Raw genomic sequence first — 25,029 nt, 5'->3', positions numbered from 1 at the left:
TATGACTATTATGGATATGTTTTACATGACTATACATGTATAACCTATGTCAAACTTCTTGCCTTCTCCATGGGGGAGGGAGAGAGGAAGGAAGAGAATTTGGAACTCAAAGTTTTAAAAGCAAAAAAAAAAATCTTTTTTAATTTTTAAATAAAAATTTAATAAAATTAAAAATCAAAATGTTAAAAGTTGTTTTTACATGTAACTGGGAGAAAATAAAACATTAAATTAAATAAAAGACATAAGGAAGTTCCAACTAAATGGAAAAAAACCAGTAAGGAGCAGAGCCTAGTTAGGAAACAAGGTTGTGCCCACCCTGTGTGAAGCCTTCTAGGGTTACCTGGAAACAAAGGCTGGAGTCCCAAGCATTTCCCGGGAGGTCTGTGCTACTATAGGCACAGAAAAGAATGGGAGATCTTTAGGGGTTTGCAGACCACTTGGAGTTCACAAATGTGACTGGGAAAAGTTTCAGCTGAATTAAAACAAGTATTAGTTGATGCCTACCATGTACCCAGCTTTGTACTGGGAGAATATGGAAGTACTGAAAAATAACATTTAATATGTCAGGAGGGATAAGGGATTCCTTTTCCTTCTTTCTAATTTTTGTTGTTCATTCATTTTTTTTCAGTCTTGTCTTCATGACTCTTCATGAGCCCATTTGGGGTTTTCTTGGCAGAGGTACCGGACTGCTTTGCCATTTCCTTCTCCAGATCCTTTGACAGATGAGGATGCTGAGGCACACAGGATGAAGTGACTTGCCCAGGGTCACACAGCTACTAAGTATCTGAGGCTGGATTTGAACTCACCAACATGAGTCTTCCTGACTCTAGGCCTGGCGCTCTAGCTGCCCCTTCTTTCTAATACAGGCTCATAAAGTTAGAGCTGGGAGGATTCTTAGAGGTTCCCTCATTTTACAGGGCCTTATACTGGTCTAAGGTCACACATATGGAAACATAGATGCAGAGCTAGCAGGAGCTCTGGAGGCCCCCTAGGCCCACTCCATTATTTTGCAAATGAGGAAATGTGGGCTCTTCAGATGCCTCCTGGCGGTGTGGAGGGCAACCTGCCTAAATTGGGGAAATGTTACCTAGCTGTCAGTGGCCCATCTTTCATCCGAGGGCTAGCCTAAGACTAAAAGGGTCAATCACCAGGTGGCAAATTTGTCAACAGGTCTCCATAGCTCATGGAACAAGTTCCCATGTGTGCCGTGGGGAGTGTTCCCAGCGACCTAAAAGCACAGATCTTTGGAAAAGCTGATAACAGCTAGTATTTATATCATGCTTGGTTTATAAAATGCTTTCTTTGATTTTCTTTCCATTATCATTTTCATTTTACAGGGAAGGACAGCAGAAAGGTTGTAATGTATTCAAGGTCACAGTGACTCAAGTCCTTGGGCCCTTTCCGCCCCTCTCCTGCCATCTCTCCCACTTTCAAGGCCCCAACACTTTCGCCGGGCTTCTCCGAAATGAGGCAGACACAGTTGGGTTCTCATAAATCTTTTAATGATGTCACCCTACAAAACATTTGCACAATAGGTCCCCTAGTGAAGGCCCCACCTCACTCAGGGAGCTTCAGAAACAGAAATAGCCAAGGCTACAAGTCTAATTACTCCAAAATAACGACCTGAGAAGCCCCATTCTGAGCAGGGTCCAAAGGTTACGAAATCTGCGAAAACAAGACACTTTTACAAAAACAACGACAACAATAACAACTTAAGTTCCGAAAGGTGCGTGAAGGAAGGGCCAGAGGGAGTCAAGGAAGGCCAGCCCAGTGGGGTCGATGCTGTTCGCTCGTCCTGCAGGTTATGAAATACTGGGCTTGCCGCTGCGGCAGCGCTGGCTGTGGTTGCTGGGGGCCCTGTGCTTAGGGCCCAGCCTCTGGGGTGGGCACAGAAGGAGTTGGCAGGTTTCTCCCTGCACCTGTCACCCTGCTTGTTCTTATACTGGGTAAAGGAAAGCAGGGCGCGGGGAGACAGAACAAAACAAGAGGCAAAAGCATTTTCCAAAGAGTGTGGTCTGTGATGACCCCAGCAGAGCCATGAGCGGCATGCCTGTGTGAGGGACTGTGTCGCTGCCAAGAGGAGCCAATAGGGAGTAGGCGTTCCCTTCCTGTCTGGGGCCTTGAGCTTCAGAGCGTGCAGCTGGCAAGGGCCTATGCCCCGACCCACCTTGGCTAGGCTTACTCTCCTGTTTTCTGGTTTTGTGGCCCACACCAGATTTGGTTTGGACCACAAATCCACCTGTGATTTCCTGGAGAGGAAAGCCTCTCTGCCCATTCAGCTCAGCACCCACTCTGAAACTTAGAAGTCTTAGAGCGTGGCTTGGGCACTGAGAAGCTAAGTGCCTTGCTTTGGGGCACAAAGAATAAGTGAGAAAGCACCCAGGCCCTCTGACTCCCAATCTAGCACCCTTCCCACTGTAAACTCTACCTCCCAGGGATCATCATTCTGATTTGGTTTTCCCCACACCAACTTACAGTGCTGGAGCAGAGTGAGAAGTGACTGACCCAGGGTCTCACAGCCCTTGCACATCAGAGGTGGGGCTTGTGTACAGGTCAACCTAATGCTATCCACTGTGCGACACTCTCATCCCTTCACCTCCTTTGAGAAAAAGCAATCTGAAAATCTACAACTCAGAAAAGGAAAACACAAGCCCCTCTTGTGGAATTGAAGGAGGTGGAGGGAGGGGATGGGGAAAAGAGGCCCTGAGTGAGCAAGCCGGCTCACTTCCAGTGCAGGGCTGACTACAGATCACCTTAATCATGGAGAAGGGTCTCAGTTTATCAATCCCAGGATTATCAATCAGCAGAGGTAAGCAAAACCCTGATTGCGGCTACAACAAACGGAATTCAATTATCTGGTCCAAGTGCCCAGTTCCACCAAGGTCCCTGACCCACCCAGCCGCACAAGGTGTATGCGAGGTGGAGAAGGAGGCAGTGGGGTGGGGAGTGGGGAACAGGTCATTGCTGACCTGCATGAACCTGTCCGTGCCTCCCTGTGCAAAGGATCACACAGTGCCCCAACTCAGCTGTGAGCTCCTCACATACTACCAACTCTGGCTAAGCACACCCGGGGCTCCTGGCCTTCATGCTGACTGTTCAGAAGGAAGCAGCCTCCCTTTCCACCTATACACACTTCCCCCATGTATTGATAAACAAGGACCATCAAGTGGCATGTGGAAACTCAGCCACAAGGGTTAGGGAACTACAACTATCTTGGCACTGTCAGGAAAGCTGGGGGTGATACAATGATCAGGGACATAGAGAATCAGTCAACACCTCAGCTGCTTTGTAGGAGCAATGGGTGCTTACCCAGAATGCATTTTTTCTGCAAGAAAAGTGCTCTCTCTGCCTAGAAGGATGTGCTTAGATACATGCAAGCTTTCCCTCCATCACTGCTTTCTTGTTCATTAATACCCACAATGGTAAACTCACTAGAACTATGATAGGCTATAGAGGATGCCCTGAAGGACGGCTTGTCAGGAGAAACTCCTTCAAGGGTCTTCCCCCTTTGCTAAGGAAATCATTCCGGGTGAATGGCGAGTCAAAGAATGTTCAATCACGACCTTCTTTCCTGAGATACATCTGTGGCCGAGTTTCAAGCCTCGTGACCACATACAAGCGATGGGGGTTACCCCTCCCTGGCAGCCCATGCCAACCATGGTCTCAAGCCTGGGAGCATGTGGACAGTGCAAAACAAGCCGACGCTCCCAAGAAACCACTCGGCACCAAGTTGGCCAATGACGAGGGACATGGCCCCAGGAAACACTACTGAGAAGTGCTCCACCTTGAAAAAGCCCTGGATACCTGAGTAGGCATCTTGCCAAATGACCAGTATGCTCTTCATGCCAGCCAAATTATGGATAGTGAGAGCCCATGTTTCTCTAGCACTTTCCCTATATTAATCACATTCTAGCCTCATAAGTACTCTGGGAAGTAGGTGCTATTAGGATCCTGTTTTAGAAATAAGAAAACAGAGATGAAATGTCTTACCCAGGTCCCCTACAGCTAATAAGTATCTGAGGCAGGATTGAAACCCAGCTCTTTAGACTCTCTGCTGGGCCATGGGAGGCATCAGCCTCTCATATCATCAAGGCCGCCAGGGTCACTCTTCCTCAAAATATTCACTTGTTTAAAGCAAAAGCTCTTTACTGGCGGATGCCTAAAGCTCTAAGGTTTCTGGAATCCCAGCATCCCTTGTGCTCTTCAGATTCCATGGCACAACAGCCAAATGACTAGCTTATTTACAGTCAGCATTTATGTGGATGTCTCCATCCTTATGGCAATGGGAGGGGGGGAGGGGCTTCCCAGTGTATGATACTATAGACATAGGATGCTAGCTGTAAAACTGGAAGGGACCTCCCCCCCACCCCACATTTTCCAAAGGAGGAAACAGGCCCTAAAACAGGAAGTGACTTGCCCGGGTCCAACATAGGACCATAAAATCAGAGATTTAGAATGAGAAGGGACCTCAAAAGTTCAATCCCCTAATTTTACAGAGAATAACTGAGTCCTAGAGAAGTGATTTCCCTAGTGTCATACTGCTCCCTAAACCCCCACCCATAAAAAAAACCAACCCAACTCTGTCCTCTCATCCTCCCTCTGCCCTCCCCCCCCACCCCCCACCCCCCAACAGAAATTCTGAACTCAGAGTAGGTGGTCCCAGGCTAGCCCAGTGCCGAATTTAGCTGTGATTTTGGGAACTCCCCCACTTCCCCACTCCCCCGGGCTCATTGCTGGTACAGAGATGAGGTATGGGCCCATGGTGTGGGGTTTTGCTAACAGAAGAGGACAGGCCTGGGGGTCCCTGGCAGTGGAAAGAACATGTTTTCATGGTTTTGCTGCTGTAGCACCTTCCTTCCTCAATGAGCTGTCACTAAAGCACCTGCATGAAAAGAAGAGAGATCAGCTGCCGCCTTCCCAGGTAAGGCCACCAGGAGCAAGGGGAAAGAGCAATGGGCCCAGGGGGCCTGGCTTCAGGCTCGCTGAGCAGTCTGAGCCATGGGGGAGGGCAGGGGGACAGGAAGAGAAAGAAACACAACACACACAATCCCCCCTTCCCGATGTCATCTCCAAGCAGGGAGAGCAAACTCTTCAGTCAATTTTCTTGGTTGGAAGATGGAGTAGATCCAGCAGGTACTTGAACATGGGCCTAGCAGTGGAGGCAAGCAGAATGATCAGCTTGCCATGGGTCATGGTCATGAGGGTCTGGTGGCCTGAGGCCCAGATCCGGTACCAGGGGCCATAGAATGGGTCAGAAATGGCCGGGCATAGCATGTTGTTCAGATTCACCTCGGTGGCCTGTGGGAACAAAAGAGGGACAATGGGTACTCACCGATGAGGGCCTCCGGCCCAAGCACTCACTCAAAGCCAGGGAGCCAGAGAGCTTTGCTCAAGAAACTTCTGCTTGGATCCCAAAGTTCTCAATTAGATTCCCTAGCACCAAAATACTCTGCTCCCCATAGCCTGAACGTTCTCTACAGGCTCCCAGTCTTTTTTTTTTTTTAGTGAGGTAATTGGGGTTAAGTGACTTGCCCAGAGTCACACAGCTAGGAAGTATTATGTGTCTGAGGCTGGATTTGAACTCAGGTCCTCTTGACTTCAAGGCCGGTGCTCTATCCACTGTGCCCCCTAGCTGCCCCCTGGCTCCCAGTTCTGTGATATGCAGCTGACTTTACATTCACAGCTCATTCTTTCAGCCCTGCTTAGATAGATAGGATATCTACTCTCCCCAGGGAAAGCAAAAAGAGTCCTGAGAGGTTTTACTGATTTCTGTACCATAATCATTTTCCAATTTACCCCCTCCCCTCTACTCCACTCAACCTACTCTCATAACAAAGAAAAACATTGAAACAAAATTATTTAACAAATAACCACAGTATATACAACATTCTGCACCCAAAGTCCCCCACCTCTCTTTTATTATTAAGAGGAAGACAGTGTGCTTCTCTATGGGTTGTCCAGGACCGAGGTGAGTCACTGGAATCAGTTTGATTGTGTATGCCTGATAATGTTGCTTTCATTTACATCCATGTAGTTAAGTGTGTGTTCCTGGTTCTGGTTTCTTCATTCTACTTCTGTTCATCCAAATCCTCTAGTGTTTTTCTGAATTCCTCTTGTTCATCAGTTCTTAACACACTACAGTGTTCCAATATGTTTCTAGGCCACAGTTTGTCCTGCCATTCCCTAGGGCAGGTTCCCCACCCCTGCCCTAGTGGATGGGCATCCACTGTGTTCTTAGGCTTTTGCTACCACTGAAAAGGTTGCTATGTGAGAAGTAGCTAGGTGGTGCAGTGGATAGAGCACCAGCTCTGGATTCAGGAGGACCTTGGCTCAAATCCTACCTCAGACACTTACTGGTTATGTGATCCTGGGCAAGTCACTTCACCACCATGTGCCTCACTTTCCCCACCTGTCAAATGGGCATAATAACAGCACCTCCCTCCCAGGGCTGTCATGAAAATCAAATGAGAACTCATAAAGTAAAGCACTATACAAACCTCAAAGACCTATGGGAATGTTAACTATTGTTGTTGTTATTATTGTTATTATTATTATATAAGACCTTTCTTTCTGTCTTTGACCTCCTTGGGGCATAGGCCAAATAGCTCACATTTATATAGCCTGTTTGAGTTTGCTTTCCATACATTATCTCATTTGGATATATCTCACGACAACCCTGGGAGCTGTGTACCATAGGTCATATTGCCTTTCTCAGATGAGGAAACTGAGGCAGAGGTTAAGTGACTTGCCCAGGGTCATGCAGCTAGTAAGTGTCTAAAGTGCAATTTAACCCCATCTCTGGATTTTGCCACCATGCCTCAGCTCCCTTTTCTCTTCACCCTGTCCCACCCTTCATTCATTGGTGATTCCTAAAATCTCCATTTTGAGAAAGGACCCAGAAGAGTCCGTCTTCTAGTCTCTGGATGCCATCTGCAGGTCTCCCTCCCATAACTCTTCAGCTCTCTCTTATAGGTCATCTTTCCCCCATTAGAATGTAAGCTTCTTCGGGGCAGCTAGGTGGTGCAGTGGATAGAGTACCGGCCCTGGAGTCAGGAGGAGCTGAGTTCAAATCTGGTCTCAGACACATGACACTCACTAGCTGTGTGACCCTGGGCAACTCACTTAACCCAACTGCCTAGCCCCCCCCCCCCCAGAAAAGAAAGAAAAGGAAAACAAATTAAATGGAAAGTTCAAAAAAAAAAAAAGAATGTAAGCTTCTTGAGGGCAAGGACTATCTTTTTTTTTTAACTTGTATTTGTATCCCTAGTGCTTAGCCCAGTGCCTTACTATAAATCCTTACTTGTAGGCACTTACAAATACTTCTTGGCTTGATCCCTAACTCCAGATCCAGTTAGACCACTGGGCCAAGGACTGTGAATAACTGAGTGACTTAAAGACTTATCATGAATTAAGGATTCTGAACCCTCCGTAGAGGCCAATGTTCATGAATCATCAGTTGGTTTCTCAGACTTGGGCAAGGCCTTACCCATGAAGCCCTGGGAAAAAAAGAGTACAGTGATTTGGGAGGAATCATCAGTTGGGCATAAAGGACATTGGGACTGCCACACTCACCAGGCCCAGGAATTGTAAGATGCTGAAGTGATAGAAGAACATTAGGCCAGTCGCCAGGAGGGCCCACCAAAAATTGGAGAGCGGCTCGGGAGTGTAGACACCTGTATGAGAAAAGAATCTGGTGAGACCGATACGCAGAAGACTTCTTCAGCTCTGTGGCGAAGAGGCCCAACCCTGCGTGTTCCACTTGAGAGCTGCATTCCCAAAGAGTCACCTGCTGCCTAATGAGGCCCATTTTCTTTCCCTGGTGGGGCGCACTCTCCTCCACAGCTAAACTTTAGTGGGTGTTAATAATGAATTCCCTGAAGTGGTCACAAAGACCGCTAGGGGGCACTACAGTGCAGAGAGCCCTAGGCCTGAAGTCAAGACCTGAGTTCAAGGCAGACACTAGCTGTGTGAACTTGGGCAAGTCACTGCCCCTCTGACTGCCTCCATTTCCTCATCTGCAAAATAGGGGTCTTAAGAGCACTTACCTCCCAGGGGTGTTACAAGGATCAAATGAGATATTTACATAGCACAGTACCTGGCACATAGCATGTTAGCTGGTATACTTATTACTAGAATTTGCACTATGGATTATTCCCATTGGTTTGGAACCAATGAACATATTTTACATAATTATAACTGAATAGTGTGAATTCAAATACATGCAACCACTTCAGAGGAATTCATTGTCCTCATTGAGACCTGGCTATACTGTCAACTCCCTCTACTCAACCCCGTTTCCCTACTCCCAAAAAAGAATAGGGCAACCTCACACCTGCAGGCCTGAGTTCCTGCTCCAGCTCTAGTACAATGGAGCCTGAATTTAAATGTCCTGTTACTGGGATCCTGGGTGGTGGTGCTGGAAGTGGGGGGAGAGGGGGGAGGTAATCATAGGAATCAGGAAGGGGAGGGCTCTAAGGAGCCTGGCTATCACATTCCCCAAGGTTAGAGAGCTGGAAAGGTCCTGGCGGACATTAAGTCCAACTGTCTGGGAAAACTAATGGCCCAGGGAAGGGAAGTGACTTACCCAGGGTCACACACAAGATCCTAGATCTAGAGACAGAAGAAACTCCAGAGGCCCCTTTATTTTACTCAGAAGGAAACTGAGTCCCAGGGAAGGGAGGTTACTTGCCCAAGGTGGTAATTAGCAGAACCTAGCTCCTCTGATTTCAAAGATTCTCTTCTTTCTACTAACCCACAGTTCATTTTCTCAAAGCCACATTTTCTGAGGAGACGAAAACTGGGAAAGTACCCACAGGCCACCAGGCAAACATTGAATTATTCAATGGGTTAGTTGTACTCAGGAACCCAGGAGACAGTGGTTAAATGTTACCTTAAAAGAGCCTGAAAATAAAATGAAAATATATGTAGAATGGGTGAAAACATAGACATCACTTGGGCTAACAAGACATGCCCTGAGAGGTGGAAGAATCCACATTGGGCAACGTATGACTCTGATTGTCGCTGACAGGGAGAACCTGGTCCTGGGGTTGAAGAGATGGGAACCATCTTTACTCCAGTGAGAGAGGATCCATTTTTCCCACCATTCCTGGCAAGAAGTAGGCAAATCAAAACATGATTGGACTTGAAGTCAGAGGATCTGACTTCAAATCCCATTTGATGGAGGGGATGGTGGAAAAGAGGGTCCATTCCTGCTTACAGTCAATGGGAGTAGAGAGGAAACTCAGGAATCTGGGCAAAGTGTGACATGCTCTTTAGATTTGGGAAGAACAAAAATGAATAGAAGGGAAATGAAAGACTGGATTCTGGGTAATCCTTAAGTACCAAGGAAAAACTATTTGGTGAAAGCAGATAATATATTTTTTTTCTATTATGAATTAGATAACCATCAATAAGCATTAACAGTATACAACTGAAATTACAAAAAAAAGACTGAAAAAAGGGACTGACTTTTATGTACAGGTTGTTTTTCTTTGTAAAACAGTCATTGTTAATAAAACGATTCTGTCAGTCAAGGCCTCAAGGCCACAGGTAGCCTTCTAGGTCCTCAAGTGCGGCCCTTTTTGACTGAATCCAAACTTCACAGAACAGATTTGTCCTGTGAAGTTTGGATTCAGTCAGAGGGCCACAGTCGAGGACCTAGAGGAAATGGATTCATTCTGTGAAGTTTGGATCCAGTCAAAGGGCTGCACTTGAGGACCTAGAAGGCAAGGATTTGTTCTGTGAAGTTTGGATTCAGTCAAAGAGGGCCGCATTTAAGGACCTAGAGGGCCACATGTGGCCTTGAGGCTGTAGGTTTCCCACCTCTGGTCTAGAGGACTCTAGAAGGAAGTGGAAACTCCTTCTACCAGCAGAGGGCAGCATTTTTTCTGTAATTACAGCTTTAGGGTGGGGATCTTAACCTGAGGGCCAGGAAGTTTTTTGGGGTTTTTTTTTTGGCTAGGCAATGGGGTTAAGTGACTTGCCCAAAGTCACACAGCTAGTAAGTGTTATGTGTCTGAGGCTGGATTTGAACTCAGGTCCTCCTAAATCCAGGGCAGGTGCTCTATCCACTGCACCACCTAGCTGCCCCCAAAGAAGTTTTAAAAGGAAGTACTTTGATCACTGTATTTCAATATAATTGGTCTTCTTTGTAATCTTAGGTTAACTACTACTTAGTTATTTTAAGCATTTAAAAATGTAATTCTGAGAAGGGGTCCTTAGGCGTCCTCATACTACCCAAACGGGTCTATGACACCTATGAGGGTGAGAAGCCCTGTTCCCACGATCTGTTCTAAGTTCTGCATATCCAGCCAGTAAGTGTCAGAAGTGGGCATGACCCAAAGTCTTGGTGACCCAGGTGCCATGTCCCTATTCACTTCCTCTTTGCCTCTCCTTGGAGAATCCCAGTGGGGCCAGAAGCTCCATATCCCAACAAATACCTAATAAAAGATGAGTCTAAGCTTTGAGCCCAAGTGGGGCACCCTGGAAACCAATGGGGTCAAACTCAAATGGAACTGGGGGCCACAAAATCATATAGAAGGACCCCTGTGAGCCACAGATTGACTTAGCTTTAAAAAGTAATATTATCCTATGTTTTCTTGTATTTTTTATTTATTTTGTTAAATATTTCTCAGATACATATTAAGCGGGTTCAGGCTGCTCTACAGACAATACCAACCCCCTCCCCCTCTCCAATTTTCATTGTTACTGCAAAAGGAAGGAACTGGTAGAGTTTATGGCAAAGTTCGCTTCCTTGACCTGGATTCCATGGCATAAGTGGCTGGTTTAAGAATCAACCTCGGCCAGAGCAGCGTCCTCCTATGGTGGTTTAATAAGCCGGGTCTAAGCAGGCACCCATCCTAAGGTACCTTGAAGCCCTGATCATAGTCTCCAAGTCAGAATGAAGTAGGGTTGGGATCCTGAGCTGGGAAAAGGGGGATTCTGGGAGTATCCAAGAATGGAACAATCAGTGGGCATCCAGAGACTGTCTGGAGAGGGAACAGAGAGGAGGGGGAAGGGACAGGAAAGGAGAGGGGTACCCAGATAGTGACAAGAGTTCCAATATAGGGGCAGCTAGGTGGCGCAATGGATAGAGCACCAGCCGTGAAGTCAGGAGGACCTGAGTTCAAATCCGGCCTCAGACCAAACACTTGACACTTACTAGCTGTGAGACCCTGGGCAAGTCACTTCACCCCAATTGCCCCAAAAAAAAAAAAAAGGAGTTCCAATATGGACTCCAGGACCAATTTTATTTTAATGAGGTAGGATCCATTTTTTTTTTACACCACCACCAGCAGGAAGTAGGCAAGTCAAAGGATGACTGGATCAGAGGAGCTGGGTTCAAATCTCACCTCATATTTATTATCCATGTAACCATGGATGACTCACTTCATCCCTTCCTGGACCTCAGTTTTCCCCTCTCTAAAATGAGTGTTGGGGGCAGCTAGGTGGCTCAGTGGATAGAACACTGGCCCTGAAGTCAGGAGGACCTGAGTTCAAATCCTGCCTCGGACCAAACACTTGATACTTATTAGCTGTGTGACCCCGGGCAAGTCACTTAACCCCAATTGCCTAAAAAAATAAAAAAATAAATGACAGTGTTGAGCTAGATGGCCTAGCTCTAGTAGGAGCCTGTGAGAAGCTCCATGCTTAGTATATCCCTGTGAGTTCCTGTACCCATCCTAGCTGGGCAGCTAGGTGACACAGTGGATATACCAATGGGAAATACAGCCAGCAAGAACTGAGTTAAAATCAGCCTCAGACACTTAGTAGCCATGTGATGCTGGGCAAATCACTTAATCGCCCTCAGTTTCTTCAGCTGTAAAATGGGCAATCATAATAGCATCTACCTCTCAGGATTGTTTGTGTTTTCAACCCATCTAACCTGCTTTGCTAATTAGCTTCCCACACCCTTCAAAAAAGCCCAACCCAGGATGAGAGGACCCATGATCTTTCCATCTACTTCATTCTAAAAATAGCTACCCCTTCCCCTTCTAGTTACTGACAAGATGTCAAGGCAGACCACTGGTCTCTGCAGACCTACCTGGGACATGGTTTGAGCGCATAATTGCATAATGGGTATTCCCTGCCTAACATTCTGAAAAGCATGTGTAAGGAAGAATAAGGGAGGCTGGGTGGATACCATGACCAGGCCTAAATCCCAGGAGACCAAAGAAGGAGGAAAAGGACCCATTATGTACACAAATACATGCAGCAGCATTTCTGGGGGTGGCGAAGAATTGGAAACTAAGGAGGTTCCCATCCATTGGGGAATGGCTGATCAAATGATGACATATGAAGGTAATGGAACATTATTGCACCCTAAGAAATGACAAAAAGGGATGAATTAAAATGAAATCTAGGAGGATTTGTACAAACTGATGCAGAGGGGAGTGAGCAGTGACCTAATGACTACAATATCGGAAAGACAATTCTGAAAGACTTGAGAATCTGATCAAGGCAATGACTAACCATGATGCCAGAGGACCAATGAGGAAGCAGGCCACCCACTTCCTGAACAAGAGGAGCCAACTTGTGGCACAGAATGAAATATATATGCCAGAGCTAGCCAATAGGGGGTGAGTGAGGACAAAAAAAAAAAAAAGGAAAAGATATTAATGAAATATTTGAAAAATACTCACTCTTTGGGAGATCTCATCAGCTCCCATGGGTTCAAATATAATCTCTAAGCAGATGACTTACAAATCTATTTATCTCTCTCCTGGAATTCTACTCCTGCTATCACCTTGTTCTTGAGATTTCAAAATCAAAATATCTAAAAGATACACACTCTACAATCATCCACACTGGCCTCTTGGCTGATATTCACCCGCAGCACTCCATCTACCATCTCCACACCTTTACCTTGGCTGTACCTAATGCATGAAATGATCTGCCCCATCCCCTCTGCTTCTTAGCTTCCCCAGCTTCTTTCAACACTCAGTTTAAAAACCTTCCTGTCTCCCCACTCCAGTCCTTTTCCTCTGCCTTTTGTGTATACTAATACACCTAGTTATTCACATGTTGTCTCCTCATTAGACTGGGAGCTCCTTGAGGGCAGTAACTCCTTTCTTTGTATCCCCAGTGCTTAGCACAGGACCTGGCACACAGTAAGTGTGAACTGACTGGATAGCTGATCTCTAATCCAGGAAGACCTGGCTCTAAGCCCCTCGTCTGACACAAGCGTGGGCAGGTCACCACCTCTCTGGGCTGTGACTATAAATTGAGGAGAAGACACCCACCTGCATTGGGGGAAGGAATTTTCCTCCCCTACATCAATGAAATCACAGGTTGGTTCCCCTGGCCACAAAAACAAAAATCTCCAACATTTAGTCTCCCAGAAAGCTGTTGTTCGGTCATTTCGGTCCTGTCTGACTCTCCGTGACCCCATTTGGGGTTTTCGTGGCAGAGATACTGGAGTGGTTTGCCATTTCCTTCTGCAGCTCATTTTACAGATGAGGAAACTAAGGCCAACAGGGTGAACTGACTTGCCCAGGGTCACACAGGTAGTAAGTATCTAAGGTTGGATTTGAACTCTCAAGTCTTCCTGATTCCAAGCCCAGTGTTCTATCCACTGCAGTGCCACCTAGCTGCCCCTCTAGAAAATAGGGAACATGAATTTGCCTGTATAACTGAACCTGGCCCGTGACCCAGTCAGTATGACCCTTACCTTCATTGGAGTGCAGTTTATGCCCATGTAAAATGAGGGGATTGGATCCTTCCCTCTGGATCATATGATTCCCACTCCAAGAAACACATAGCCCAACCTGCCTGTGCAGGTTTAGTAGGCTTCCAGCCATCATCACCCAAGGCAAAGCACAAGGCTCTCTCCTGCAGAGCTAATGATCTTAATAACAGTTATGATGGTAACTTACATGGGGCTTTCATAGTTCCGATCCCATCTGATTCTCATGGCAGCCTTGTATTTATTATACAAATTGTACAGATAGGAAATGTGCCCAAGATCACAGGCCTAATAACTCTCCTCGAAGGCTTCTGACTCCTCGGGCAGAACTCCTTCCAATGCACAATCAGCCCCTCACACAGAGGCCACAGGGTGCAGAGAGCGTTACACTTGGAGGCTGAAAGACCTCGGGTCAAAACTTGCCTCTGACACTCAACTAGTTGTGTGATGTTGGGCAAGCCCCTTCCCCTCCCCGGGCCTCAGTTTCCTCAACTGTAAAATAAGGGGGTTGGACTCAATGACCTCTGAGGTTCCTTCCAACCCTAAATCCATGATTACAAATATTACATTAAGTGACTAGCATGTGTTAGATGCCTGGAGAAACACCAACTTTCAATATAACGTAGTCTTAGCCCTTCTGGAGACAGCTGGGGGATAAGCCAGACGCCCACACAGATACTACACAATATTCCATGCTATGACATTGGAGAATGATGTGAGAGAAAATGCAAGAGGGAAGATCATTACTCATTGGGGGGGGAGAAGAGGAAAGGGGACAGATACCAGGGAAAACATGATGTAAGAGGTGGTCTTCTCACCCATTAAAGAATGAGCAGGAAATTCAACAGATACAGGAAAGGAAGGGAAAAAATTCCAAGTAGATGGAAGAAAAGGCATAGCATTGGCATGGGGGGAGGGAAAGACTGGGCACATCAGTGCCTTTTGAATAATCTAATTTGGCAGTCACAGTTGATAACACCAGAAAGGCAAAGGGGTGTCAAATTGTCAGATTGCTAGTCAATCTGTCGATTTTGGCATTTCTGAGACATTCTCATCTCTACCTCTTGTTCACCCCACAGAGTCAGTCATTCTCCAAGTTTCATCAATTTTGTTGTTGTTCAGACTTTTTTTTTTTCAGTCATGTCTGACTCTTTGTAATTCTATTTGGGTTTTTTTTTGCAAAGATATTAGAGTAGTTTTGCCATTTGCTTCTCCAGCTCATTTTAGAGATGAGATTAGCAGGGTTAAGTGACTTGCCCAGTGTTACACAGCTAGTAAGTGTCTGAGACCAGATTTGAACACAGGAAGATGAGTTTTCCTGGTTCTAAGTAAGACCAGTACTCTTATCTACTGCAGCGCCACCTAGCTGCCCTCTCGGGCATGTTAATGCAGCCTTAAATAGCATTCATTTTTTTGGCCACAGAACAACAAATGCTACACTGATGACTTCTCTAGAACTTGTAGTCCAATAAGACCCCCAGAGTTCTTTCATACAAACTGTTGTCTAAGTATGCCTCCCCCGCATCATACTTGCAAAAATGATTTCTTGAACACAAGTATAAGACCATACACTGATCCCTAATGAATTTCATCTTACTAGATTTGGCCCACTGCTCTACCTAGCCTGTCAAGATCCTTCTGGGTCCTTCTTGTCATCCAGCATCAGTTCTCACTCTCAATTTGGTATGGTCCAGCAATTTGATGAGTCAGCCATCTGTGCCTTTATCCAAGTCATTGATAAAAATGGTAAACAGCCCTGGACCAAGCACAGATCCTTGGGGCACACCACTGCAGATCTCCTGCCTCATTGGTATCAAACCACTGATGAGTCCTCTTTGCATCTAAGCATCCCATCAGTCCTGAATGCTTCTAATTAAACTCTCATCTCACCCACATCACTCCATCTTTACCACAAGAAAAGCAGGGGATCCTTTATCAAATACCGGCTAAAATCTAGGTAAGCTATCTATAGCCTTCCCGATCTACCAGTTTAGTAGCGCTGTCAAAAAAAGGAAATACAGCCTGCTGGCTCTTTGAAATTTTTCTTTTTGAGATGTTCACAAAGTTTCTATATTCTAAGCATTTTCCAGGGATCAAAGGCTTCCCTTCTTTGAAAACAGGGACAATACCCAGTCTTCTCCAGCCCTGTGGTACCATTCTCCAAGGTCTTTCAAAAAGCACAGAGAGAGCTGGCTCAGCAGCCACATTCTGAAGGTCTTGTGGTACCTGAGGATGCAGCTGTCCTGGTCTGGGTGACTTGAACCAAGCCAGGGCAGCTGAAGACTTAGTTCTTTTACCATTTCCTTAGCAATCTGAGGACCAACTTCCTCTAAGTCATTTGTGTTCTGCTCTTTGCAGTACAAAGATCGTCCTCCTTGGCAGAAAAAACAGAAGCGAAGTAAAACCTGGGCACTTTGGCTTCCTCTCAGTTGTCAGGTGTCAGCATCCCATTAACCAGGAGACATAACTGATAACAGAGATGAGGTAAATTGTTCATCCTTCCCCTTATACAGAGGCGGTCAAGTGGCTCAGTGGACAGAGCACTGGGTCTAGTGGAGTCAGGAAGACCTGAGCTCTAATCCCACCTCAAATACTTACTAGCCATGTGACCCTGGGTAAGGCACTGGGTCAGCCTCAGTTTCCTCATCTGTAAAATGGAGATACTAAGAGCACCTACCTACCTCCAGCGTTGTTGTGAGGATCAAATGAGATAAAATTTGTAAAGTGATTAGCACTGTGCCTGGCACATAGTAGGTGCTATATAAATATTATTATTGTTGTTAGTGTGCGTCCAGTTCTCCTGGTTGCGTTGTTTCACAAAGATCTTTTCAGAATTTTTTTTTTTACTACTCTTCAAATTTGCTAGTCTGGTTTACATGAAAGAATTCCATTATATTAAGGTCCCTCACTTGGTTTGACCATTCCCCTATTATTGGTCATTTAGTTTGACTAGGGCAGCTAGGTGGCGCTGCAATGGATAGGGTGCTGGACCAGGAGTCAGGAAGACTCAATAGAGTTCAAATCTAGCCTCAGACACTTACTAGCTATGTGACCCTAGGCAAGTCACTTCACCCTGTTTGCCTCAGTTTCTTCATTTGTAAAATGAGCTGGAGAGGGAAATGGCAAACCATTCCAGTATCTTGACCAAGAAAACCCCAAATTGGGTTGGACACAACTGAAAAATAATAACAAAAGTTCGACTCCAGTTTTGGGGGGTTTTTGTAATGCTGCTATGAACATCTACGAACAGATTTTTTAAAAATTTAACACTCAAGGTTTATTAGAGGCAGCTAGGTGGCACAGTGGATAGAGCACTGGGGCCTTGGAGTCAGGAAGACTTGAGTTTGAATCTGACCTCGGTCATGTCCTAGCTACATGACACTTAATCTCTATTCACCTCAGTTTCCTCAACTGCAAAATGAGACTAACAATAATAATAGCGACAACATCTCAGAGGCATGAGGATGAAATTGGATAATATTTGGAAAGTACTTAGCACAGTACCTGCCACATAGTAAGCACTTAATAAATAAATGCTCATTCCCTCCCCCTTTCCCTTTACTCTCAACAATGGCCTTATTTGGTCAAAGGGCACGATTATTTGTGAACCTTCTCTATACTGCTAGACTGCTCTCTCCAAAGAATCTCTGTGTCTATAATTTTACCAACAAGGAATGAGTGGACCCATTCTCCCTCCAGTCCGGTAGCACTGAGTTTCATCCCTTATAATTTTTTTTTTTTGCCAGTTCAATGGGTAGGGTGTAGTACCTTAAAGTTGCTCTGAATGGGCATTTCTTTAATTATTAATAAGCTCAAGCAATTTTCCAAGTTCATGAAATCTTAGATTTATAGCTAGAAGCAACCTTAGAGGCCATTCAGTCCAACCCCCAAATTGATAGTAAGTAACTGGGGTAAAGTGACTTGCCCAGGGTCACACAACTAGGAAGTGTCTACGTAGGATGGAATATGAACTCGGGTCTTCCACACTGCAAGTCTAGCACGCTCTCCATTCCACAGTGATGGCCTGTTCTGTTTGGGCCCACACTGTACAACCAAGAGGAATGCAAGGAAGGCACAGACAGGTAAACTGAGGCTTAATATCACGAAAACACAATGAGTTTTTTTTTTAACAACCTATACTTCTTCTTTTGACATTTTGTTCATATCATCTGACAATTAATCCACTGCAGACAGAGTTACTTTTGTGAGTGTTTGGCAGCTCTTTACACATAGTATATGCCAAGTTCTTAATTTTGACATTAGTAGGCTATATAATTGTCCTTATCCAGGCCTCATGTATTTGCCATAAACATTTCTTTCCAGTCTGTTCTTTTCCTTTTTAATTATGCTTTTTTATTACACAGAATTTGCTATTTTAATGTAATCAAGAACATCTTATCTTGCCTGAATAATTCCCTTTTATTTGCTGAATAGAACATCATTTCCCCCCTCCAAACCTCATTTCCATTTTTTTCCCCATCTTTTTTATCTTTTTTTTCTTTTTTAATGTTTCAGGTCATTACAAGCTGGAACTCTCTGGGGCGGACTGTGCAAGATCTAAATCACTTCCCCACCAAATTGCCGACCAATTTCCCCCCCTCCTGTCCTTTTGTTAAACAATGAATCCTTCCCCAGCCTTATTTTCTCTGGGCCTATCAAACAATACCCTTTGGTCCGACATTCGCTTGGACATCTGCCTCAGCTCATCTAGTCCATTGATCTATTTCATTCTCCCTTTTTTACTTGTACCAGATAGTTTCTTGTGATAACCAATTTTTAATATGCTTTCAAGCCTGAGAATACAAGATGATTTTCATTCGTTTTTCTTTTCAGCATGCCCCGAGAGTCTTGCCTGTTTGTTTTTCCATATAAATTCGATTACGGTTTTAGCCGGTTCTGTGAAGCAATCTCTTGGTGTTACATTATGTATGGAAAATCATTTTGAGAGTAGCACCTTTTCTATTCTATACTAAGCCAACCCATCAATCATCATGTAATATCCTTTCATTTGAGTCATTACAGGTTTATAATTGTCCTAAGACAGGCTCTGTGTATTTTGAGGTTGGTTAATTTTTGAATAGTGGATGGTTTTTGTTATTGTAAGTCAGGCTTCTTCATTATGTTGTTTTCTCAGTCTTTTATTGTTAAGAAATAAGGACGCAAAAAATTGTCTTTATATGTAATTGGAAAAGATAAAATACTATTTAAAAAAAAAAGAAAAGAAAAGAAATAAGGATGCAAATTACCAGAGAATGGGGAGCTAGAGAGAAAGATGGTTTCTGAGAAGAGAATTTGAACCATTGTTCAAAAGCGTTATGTGAATGCTGTTCCCGGCCAGGAGAGTGGGGAGGAAAATGATCGAGACGGTGGAGACCCACCTGTTGATGTCCCATGAGGATTGGGTGAAGGCATTGTGGATGTCTAGTCAAAAGAAGACTCAGGGAGGACACAATGAGTGACTTCCAGTATTGGAAAGTGTCAAGTGGAAGAGGGATTAAGCTTGCTCTGTTTGGGCCTAGATTGTAGAACCAGGAGAAATGCAAGGAAGGCACAGAAAGGTAAACTGAGGATTAATGTCAGGAAAATCTTACTAACAGTTGGAGCTGCCCAAGAATAGAAGGGGCTGCCTTGGGAGGTGGTGATTCTTCCCTTTCCCTTCCCCACTCCCAACTAGAGGTCTTGATAGATGCCAGATAAGCACTTGGAGGGTAGACGGGGGTGGGGCTTGACCTGGATAGTCGTTGGAGATGACGGAGCAGTGGAGGGGCAGGAAATGCTACTACAGGGAAGTGACTCCAGAAAGGAAGCTTTAGTCAGGCTCAAACCTGAGAGAGCCCAGGCTGCGAGGAAGGTCTTCTGGTTTTTAAGTGGGCCAAAGCCCTGGTCATATGGATGGATGGCTAGAACTGAGGCTTAGAACCTGGAGCCTGGACCTGGAGTCAGAAAGCCCTGAGTCCAAATCCAGTCTCAGACACTTCCTAGCTATGTGACCCTGGGCAAGTCTGCCTCAGTGTCCTCAACTGTAAAAAGGGGGATGACAACAGCATTGGTGATTGTGAGGATCAAACAAGATATTGTAAAACACTTAGTACAGTAGCTAGCATATAGTAAGTGCTATATAAATGTTTGTCTTCTTCTCCTCAGCTCAGGTCAGATGCTGGGGTCAGGCAAACAAACCAGCAGGGTCTGTGCCTCCCCATGGGCCCAGACCAGCCTTTCCCAGGAGGAAAAGTGGGAAAAAGCCTCAGCAAGCCCTGTCTCCTCAATCAACAGGTAGAGAGATAAATATTCCTCTATTTTGAATAGAACAACATAGCAGGTCCTGATCAGGGTGGCAATGCCCCAGGCTGGGGCCATTTCAAATGAGATTAGTAACTGAAAAGGGCTTAGCAGAGTGGCTGCCACATAGTAAGTGTTATATAAATGTTAGCTATCATTATTATTGTTATTGTTACTACAGATTCTAGGCTACAGGACAACATAGTGCAGTGGAAAGAGCCCTGAATTTTGAATCACAGGGCCTGAGTGCAAATCTGGATACTGCCACCCTTCCCCTCCTCAGGCCTTAGTTTCCTCCCCTATAAAATGAGGCAATTGGACTCTGGACTCTGGGGACCCTTCCAGAACTGGAGCTAGGATCCTATGTATGGCCCTAGGTGAGTCACTAACCTTCTGCAGGCCTCAGTTTCTTTCTCTGTAAAATGAGAGTCTTCCAGCTGGAGAGCTCGGATCTGATCATCCAATAATACAGTCAGGAAAAATACCTAGGCTCTCTTGAGTAATTACCTTAAATACTTCATAAAAGGCAAAGGCCCAGAAAGCCTCAAATGTCCTAATTAACAGGGCAATCATCCTCCCACACTATTCACCACAAACCCATCACTACTGTGAGCCAACTCCCTGTTCTGCTCAGGGGAAGCCTATGTCCTCTCAAGCCCGCTGATTCCCCAGGAGGGCAGCAGATGGCAGCAGAGAGCCAGAAACCTCCCCCAAGCTCTCCCTTGGCCCACCCCCCCTCCCCAGGCCACCACACTCACACCTACTCCATTCTCACCCCCAACTTGATTTGTCAGGGAATGAATTAAGGTAACTGCTCAGGCTTGTTTGTCCCTGAGCAAAAGAGAGCTCAACCCTTCCCCCCTTCTTTGCTCCTGAACTGTTAGAAGAGATGGCTTTATGGGAAAGGGAGGGAGGAAAGATACTAGGAAATGAAGGGGATGTAAAAACTTTTTAAAAATTAATTTTAAAATTTCATTTAAAAATAAAAGGACATTCTAGGACTACCTGTATGACCCTGGGCAAATCACTTCTCTCTGGGCCTCAGTTTCCTCCCCTATAAAATAAGGGGTTGGACTGGAAAGTCTCTTCCAGATATAAATCTATACCCCTCTCATCTTATACCGAGGGGAGTACATGTCCACCAAACTGGACCAGGTCAGATGTGGCCCATGTGAAGCTGATGGGCAAGAATGTGCATGGTAAATGGCGTTCATCATTACCCATCTGGGCTGTACTAGGACTGAGGTTCAAACAGAATAGCCATAATCCTGTTCTCTCTCACAGAGGCCAGGCTGCCAGGCCTGGAGCTTTCCAATTTAGCCCAATCTGTCCCTTGTTGACAAATTCTTGTAGTCATTCCTGAGCACTGTTCTTACACCCTCATGGTTCATTCTCCCCATTTTACAGAGGAGGAAACTGAGGTTCAAACAGGCAAAGTGGTACCCAAGGTCATAAACATCCAATCCAATCTAAACCACTCCAATTTGTCTACCACCTGTTCAGTATTCTGCCCCTTAGGATGGGAGTTACTTCCTGTCCCCCCAAATCCTGCGATTACTTAGGTCCTAGCCTCTTCGCCCCTTCCTTGGCTAAGAGATGGTACCCATAAGAACTAGCTTCCCGATATGACCTCTACATAGGTTCATGAGTTTTAGTCTACTTGGCCACATCCTTAGCCCACACCCTGGTATCGTGCTCTTGGTCCCTAGGGGGTTGGAAAGTGAGCAGATCTCCCCCTCCCCCACTGGAGAAACTCTCTAGTGCACAGTCCTTGCTCTGGGTGGATTAGCACTAGGATCTTCCTTAAAATCACAAACTCTGAACAGTACTATTATTGTAGAAGCAAGAAATTAAGCTTCAGATGGTAATTAAACTATAATTAAATTCGAAACCAAGACCTAAATCTATAGCTAATCTAAAAGCTAAAAAACGAAGATCACAATCTCTCGATGAAGCTTTATCGCCTAGTAACAGGAAGGTGGCAGCAGTGACGGTTGAGAGCCAAATGCTCTTTGTTCTGGAAATACAACAACCAGAAACTAAAGCCGTGAGTGGAAAATTCGCCGAATGGTTAAGAGCTCACCTTTGGGTTCTGCAGACCATTATTTTATGCCCCATTTTACATGACAAACAGATCTTCGATTTGATTTCTTAATTTGATTTCTTAATTCCTCGAGATAAATATTCTGTCCTGATTTGTAACTGTGTGGACCATGCCAAGCCAGAGAGGGTTCCTAAGGCTGCTCAGGCAAATGTAGAAAACCCTCCAGAGTAGGCTGGTTACTAGGAGCTCCCTCCCTCTCTGACTTCATGGTGTCATGGCATCACTTTGGGAGAGGCACTGTCTTTGCATTTACATTATCTATCTCTCTGTCTATGTATTGATCTATTATCTACCTACTATCTATCTACCAGCTATCCATCTTTTCTATCTACCTACCGATCTACCAAGCTAGCTATCTAATCTAGCTAGCTAGTTATCTATGAACTATCTACTTATCTGCATATCTTTTATCTTTCTTTCCATGATTCCTTCCTTCCTTCCTTCTTTCCTTCCTTCCTTTCTATCTTCCTTTCTTCCTTCTCATCTTATATCTATCATCTCTCTGCTTTATATATACACACTGTATACACAGAGATACATATTTAAGTAAATTTTTTTCTTTTATTTTTCTTCTTTAGCCTTGTCCCATTCATGCAGCCAGCTGGAGACACTAGGGTAGACACTCCTCCCAAAAGCACCACTGAGTCTAGACTGGGCCATGTGGCTGGTGGTGAGGCTGGGCCTTACCTCCTTTCAACAGCAGATAGACAGGCACCACATAGAGCATGATGTGTTGAACATAGTAAACTTCCAATTCCAAGGGCAGCTGTGGAGAAAAAAGGAGAGGAAATCAGGGGAGTACTTCATCAAAGGGGTTGGACAGAATCTCTGTGGCCATACTTGAGAAAGAATCCTCTCAGTTACAGACTTAATAGGGAGCTCTAGCTTTAACTGAAGGGAGTCCAGCCCGTACCCTCGGATCATGCCTCAGTCGGCTTCTTTGCCACTCTAATCCACTACTCTTCCTTTTGCTATTTGGAGCCAAGCAGGACAAGTTGATTCTCTAATTCCAGGAAGCAAAGTCAAGCCTTCTGGCCTCTAAGCAGCTAAGTAGAGCAGTGACTCAGAGTGCTGAACTTGCAATCAGGAAAACCTGAGTTAAAATCCTACCTTAGAAGGGGCAGCTAGGTGGCGCAGTGGATAGAGCACTGGCCCTGGAGTCAGGAGGACTTGAGTTCAAATCTGGCCTCAGACACTTACTAACTGTGTGACCCTGGGCAAGTCACTTAACCCCATTGCTTAGCAAAAAAAAAAAAAGCACCAAAAAAAAATTCCATCTTGGATATTTCTTAGCTATGTGACCCTGGGCAAGTCACTCTACCCTGTTTGCCTCATTTCCTCAAGTATAAAATGGGGATCATAATAGCACCTACCTCCCAGGGTCGTTGTGAGGATCAAATGAGAATGTTTGTGGAACACCTGGCATACAGTTGTTGTTAAGTCATTTTCAGTCCTGTCTGACTCTCCATGACCTCATTTGAGGTTTTCTTGGCAGAGTGATTTGCCATTTCCTTCTCCAGATCATTTTACAGATGAGGAAACTGAGGCAAACAGGGTGAAGTGGCTTGCACAGGGTCTCACAGCTAGTCAGTGTCTAAGGCTGGATTTGAACTCAGGTCTTTGAGACTCCAGGCCCAGGACTCTATGCGCTGCAGTGCCACCAAGCCACCCTCTGGCACACAGTAGGTGCTATATAAATGCTTATTCTCTTCCCTTATTCCCCATTAATTGTAGATGAATTTCTGAAGGAGTGTCTTCCCCAGGAAGGGGAGGAGACAGGACAACAGCTAGTGGAATTGGATGGATCAAATTTTTCTTTTTTAATGGATGGAAGAGAGACATGGGCACGTTTCTAGTTAGCCAAACTCTTCAAGATTTCTTCTCCCTCCCCCCCTAAAAAACCCTCAACAAATAAAAACATCAAAGTGAATAGAAATGTTTAGAAAACCACACAAGAAAATAAAACATTAACAAATCAGGGGGCTAATTAATAGCATTTTTAAAATGCTGTTCACAACTAGATCAGCTGATATGCCAGAAGTAATGGAGATTAAGAGGGGGAAAAAAACCACTACAAAAGCTATCCCAAGAAATGTCTCCAGGTGGAAAAACAATACTTTTAAGGAAAATATGCAAGAATTGGCAAGGGAATATCACAAGACCAAATGAAGAGCTTTAAAGAAGGAGAAAATCAAGAGAGGAAAGTAAGCTAGAATTGGGAAAATATACACATACACAAAGAATGAGAAGAATTGATAAAGAAATTGATCTGTAGGGACGATACAGTCCAAAATCTCAAAAAATAATAATAGCTAACATTTCTATAGCCCCTACTATGTGCCAGGCACTATGCTGAGAGCTCTACGATTATTATCTCATTTGATCCTCACAGCAGCCCTGGGAAGTAGGTGCTATTATTATCCCCATTTTACAGATGAGGAAACTGAGGCAGACAGGGATTTAGTGATTTGCCTGTGGTCACACAGCTAGGAATTACCTGTGACCAAATTTGAACTCAGGTTTTCCTGACTCCAGGTCCAGCATTCTATTCACAGTGCCACGTAGTAAGACTACTACAGTAGAAAATGGAATTGCAGCATGAAGCCAGCCAAGTGGAAATAGAAGCTCCAAAAAAAATTACTCTTTATTAAAAGGATTAGAAAAAAACAGACCCAAGTGACAGAGGCTACCAGGGGAGGCCACATGTGGTCCTCTAGGTGCCCAGGTGTGGCCCTTTGAATGAATTCAAACTTCATAGAAGAAATTCCCTTAATAAAAGGATTTGTCTAGCCACAAAACCATGGAAGGTGGACCATGGCACAATGACTTAAGAATTACTGACATCCCAGAGGACTTAGGAAAACAAAGTAGCATTTATAAGATATTTCACGAAATCAAAGAAAACTCTCCAGAATTTGTGAAAGCTAATGTTGAAATATCACAAGGAAAGGGCAGCTAGGTG

General features: G+C 44.9%; 1 protein-coding gene across 4 annotated transcripts in view; it reads right to left on the bottom strand.

Annotated features, from left to right (window-relative positions):
- Positions 1-1,485: 1,485 nt before the first annotated feature.
- The window catches only part of TMEM164 (transmembrane protein 164), a 129,452-nt gene continuing 105,908 nt past the window's right edge, over positions 1,486-25,029 (bottom strand). For all 4 annotated transcript variants that reach the window (XM_020967259.2, XM_020967255.2, XM_020967258.2 and 1 more), the window contains 3 exons: positions 22,755-22,833; positions 7,573-7,673; positions 1,486-5,298 (listed from right to left, as the gene is read on the bottom strand). In XM_020967259.2, coding sequence (XP_020822918.1) covers positions 5,092-5,298; positions 7,573-7,673; positions 22,755-22,833 — 387 coding nt within the window. In that variant the 3' untranslated portion in view covers positions 1,486-5,091. The remainder of the gene's footprint in view (positions 5,299-7,572; positions 7,674-22,754; positions 22,834-25,029) is intronic.

The sequence above is a fragment of the Phascolarctos cinereus genome, unplaced genomic scaffold (genome assembly GCF_003287225.1).
Source record: "Phascolarctos cinereus isolate Bilbo 61053 unplaced genomic scaffold, phaCin_HiC Scaffold_8;HRSCAF=390, whole genome shotgun sequence".
In the NCBI taxonomy this organism is placed as follows: domain Eukaryota; kingdom Metazoa; phylum Chordata; class Mammalia; order Diprotodontia; family Phascolarctidae; genus Phascolarctos; species Phascolarctos cinereus.
Note: the sequence above shows the minus strand (reverse complement) of the source record. Positions and strands in the feature narration are given on the sequence as shown.